At 41.9% G+C, this 4,022-nt stretch overlaps 1 protein-coding gene across 1 annotated transcript; it reads left to right on the top strand.

Moving 5' to 3' along the window:
• The first annotated feature begins 245 nt into the window (after positions 1 to 245).
• Positions 246 to 3,528, top strand: npy2r (neuropeptide Y receptor Y2). The gene is made up of 2 exons (XM_050045409.1): positions 246 to 363; positions 2,404 to 3,528. Exons 1-2 carry the CDS (start codon positions 358 to 360, stop codon positions 3,526 to 3,528), a joined length of 1,131 nt encoding a protein of 376 aa, XP_049901366.1. The 5' UTR covers positions 246 to 357.
• Positions 3,529 to 4,022: the final 494 nt, after the last annotated feature.

Here is a 4,022-nt window from a genome sequence, read left to right as displayed (position 1 = left end):
GACCCACTGTGAGGCAAAGAGACATCATCTGTCGGGGTGAGGATGCTGGTCGCGGAAGGACGCGTTTCCTCTCTGTTACTCAACCCGCCTTATCTGTGGGTCTCTCACAGTCTCGCAGGGCTGGTAATGCGCCCTCAATGCCAAACTGGCTGCAGTGCGCACTGGAAAATGCGGCGCGCTTTGCTGTCGGGTGCGCGTTGTTCCTCCTTGAAGAAGATCAGTTAATCCATCGGTGTTTGAGTGGTCATATTGTTTCAGTTATTTGGATATCACAAGAAGGAGAAGAAGCAAAAAGCTTTCTGGAAACTTTACTGGTGGCAGATACAATGAGAGGAATTTGAGAATCTTACTCTGCAGATGGAGGTGAGTGAAAAGCTTGATGATTTTGCATTTGATATTTTTATCTGGATCAGTGTGGGCAGCAGCTGTAAGCTTTATAGCCACTGACTTATGTCACGTTCCACAAGCTGTGGGACTCAGTGACAACTGCAATATAACTTTGAAAACAACTTTAATGGGTACATGAAATATGAGAAAAATCTCAGGGGTGGGATGGTCCCATAGCTTGTGTCATACTAATTAAGATTTCCAGTCCAGCAACAGGTTGTCACTCATCTTCACTCTTGATGGTCACAGATATAGGTTTTTTTCATGAGAAGAAAAAATGAGATGACGATTTTTATGAATTTTAAAGAAATATCACTGCAGCATCAATCATTCACGGAGGATACTGTATGTAACTGAGGTTCATGCGTTTAGTTTGATACGCCAAGATCTCGCAAAGGGAAAATCCACCCTAAAAAGAATGTTTAATGTGCTTTTTGACAGTGGAAGTCATTATATACAAACACACAGCAGTTATACTATAAGCAGGACAAAGAAGCATCAAGACTTGCTGCATATAAAGTGACTGACAGAAGAAGTTTAGAGATATTTTTGTGTAAGATTTATTTTTAATAGCCATGGATCAGTGTACACATATTACAGCAAAAATCATTACGGCTGCTTTCAGAGTGTCCACAGCTTTTGTTGTACCTGTAGCTGCAGGATCAGACTCCTGGAGGCGTCGTCTGCAGTGTGTTTAGCTTATTTTAATGAGGTTTGTCAAATTAACAAATTAAAACTTTGCTATACAGTATTAGAGATGTGGTAAGTTTTAATGTTCAGAACCCAATTATTCCAAACACGACAAAATATTGTAAAAAAAAGAAAAAAAAATAGTGGATGAAGAATCTGAGTCACCTAATTGTAAAAATGAAAATTAATCGACAATTTTTCAACAAAAAACATGAGTTTATTCATTTTTCACGAATGGTTAACTCATAAAAAAGTAATGGTTTAAAACAACTTGCATAATATTTTGTATTATATTTATCATCACTTTTCAAAAAGATCAGTTTCTGAAGTATGCATTATAAACTGAGTGTACCATCAAAAACAAAACAAAATATCAGATCACTACATTATCTCCCTGTTCAAACAGTATTTCACAATTCATTTCCCAGTGCCATTCAGATCCCCCGTCCAGTCCAATGAAGCAAATCCAAAAATCTTTCATTTGATATTTTGATAAGCAATATAACACCTCATCTTTTTATTTTAGGGAGGGAGTAGGGGGAGGTAGAGTGTACAGCCTGGTCCGGCGGGGGGGAGTTCAGTCCGCATAGACATCTTCTTGGCTCTACCTTCCCTGTGCTCCCTGTTACTTCTCTGTCTACCTTTGCTCTTCCCACTTTTCTATCGTCTCACCCTTTGGCTCTCACTTGGACCCCCAGGCAACACTAGTACTCCCGCTTATACTTTCAAGTATGTGGATCAGGGATTGTAACATCTACTCCTAAGCTGAACTGAAATGATGTACTTTAACAATATGATGAATAGATTAAAATGTGCCTTACACTTCCTCCTTGCCTCACGGTCGGCCACGCTTGTTGGAAAAGAGGGCGTGGCTCTGCTGCAGTCCACTTCAGATGATATGGAACAATGTTATTGGCTTATTGACGTCCAACTGAAGACGTTTTTGCATGTAGGTGGAATCAGATGGCAGTAAATATAAATCTAGACATCCTAGAAGAGGTATTGGAATGGTGGGGGGGTCTAATTGGGTTTAAAGCTGGTTTATGGTGGACCGTTTCTGGCACACCCATCTCATCTTACATGGTTTGTGCACAGGTTGTTTCACCATGCATATCATAAATCACTGTTTAACTGCTGTCTGGAGGCTGAATACATATTCATTAACTGCTTTTCATATGTTCTTTTGCCTAGATGTCACTGTATTGTTTTCAGAGACATAATGAAAACATGTCATTGTCTGTAGATTGATTTAAAAAAAGACTGTCTTTGTCTTGGTGACAACATGATGTATGCCCATTGCTGAAAGTGATGTCCATCTGTTCACAGAGTGACTTATGGGGACTGTTAGCCATGGATACAGCAGATCAACTCAACATGACTCAAGTGGAAGAACTAAAATCTTACAACTGCTGCTCAGCTCCCGGCACAACAAATAGTGAGAACTTTTTGAAGCTGGACGACAGCACGACGCTGGTTGGGGTTCAAGTTGTTCTCATCCTTGCTTACAGCACAATCATATTGTTTGGTGTCATTGGAAACTCCTTGGTGATATATGTTGTCTTCAAGTTTAAAAATCTACGGACTGTCACCAATTTCTTTATCGTAAACTTAGCTGTGGCAGACCTGCTGGTGAACACGCTATGTTTGCCTTTCACCCTTGTCTACACTCTGTATGGCGAGTGGAAGTTTGGTCAGGTACTGTGCTTCATGCTGCCCTGCGCTCAAGGTATGGCGGTGCACGTGTCCACCATCACCATGAACGTCATCGCCCTGGACCGCCACAGGAGCATTGTCTACCACATGGAGACCAAGATGTCCAAAGATATGTGCGCCGTGGTCATTGTCATCACATGGGCCGTCAGCGCTCTGTTGGCCAGTCCGCTTGCCATTTTCAGGGAGTACGGGACGTTGGAATTTTCGCCAGAAGATTCTATTCAGGTGTGTACAGAGAAGTGGCCGGGCAGCAGCATGAACGGAAGCATTTACAGTATATTAGCACTTCTGGTTCAGTATGGTTTACCTTTGGCCATCAACTGTGTTGCCTACATCCGCATCTGGAATAAGCTGAAGAATCACATGACTTATGGAGGTCGAAATGACCGCAATCAGCGCAGGAAGAAGACGACGAAGATGCTGCTGACCATGGTGGTGGTCTTCGCCGTCAGTTGGTTGCCTCTCCATGCGTTCCAGTTGGCTGCTGACATCGACAGCACTGTGTTGTCCATGAAGGACTTTAAGCTGCTTTTCACTGTGTTCCACATTGTGGCTATGTGCTCGACATTTGTCAATCCCATCTTGTACGGGTGGATGAACAACAACTACAGGGAGGCCTTTCTGTCTGTGTGTAAGTGTTACCAGCCCTTCAGTCTGAGGTCAAGACGCTCCAACGGAAGAGAGACACAAAAAGATCGAGACAGGGTTTGTACAGACTGTAAATCAACAAATGTCTAGGCTGCACAGTCAGAGGATGTTCATCGATGATCATTTGTGGAAATGTGAAGTTTCAATTTAGTTTTGTGTGGGCATTTTGAGGGATGATAAAAATGATATGTGGGTTGAAAGAAATTACTTAAATATCTAATAAAAGACCTCAACTTTAAAGTGACTAAATTAATATTACAAACACTGCCACAAAGGGGGGGGGGGGGGGGGGGGGGGTCCCACTTGCTCGACTCCAATCAATACTTGTAAACTCAGTGGTATTTATGAGTCTATGATGGATATTCCTCTTAGTTGATACAGTTTGTCTGTGTTTTGCTTGTTTCTTTAGGATTTTTCTGCCTGTTTCTTTTAATGTATTAAAAGTGTTGTATGTCACTCTGGAGAAAGACAGTTGATTGTTCAGTTGCATTTCCAGGTTGTCAAATACTAACATGTTTTGGGCTGGTGGTTCGGTCCAACGACCGACCCAAAGTGTTTGATTGACCTGGAAATGAGCCTCAACA

The sequence above is a fragment of the Epinephelus moara genome, chromosome 5, assembly GCF_006386435.1.
Source record: "Epinephelus moara isolate mb chromosome 5, YSFRI_EMoa_1.0, whole genome shotgun sequence".
NCBI lineage: Eukaryota > Metazoa > Chordata > Actinopteri > Perciformes > Serranidae > Epinephelus > Epinephelus moara.
The sequence above is the reverse complement of the archived record's forward strand: the minus strand, read 5'-3'. Positions and strand labels throughout refer to the sequence as shown.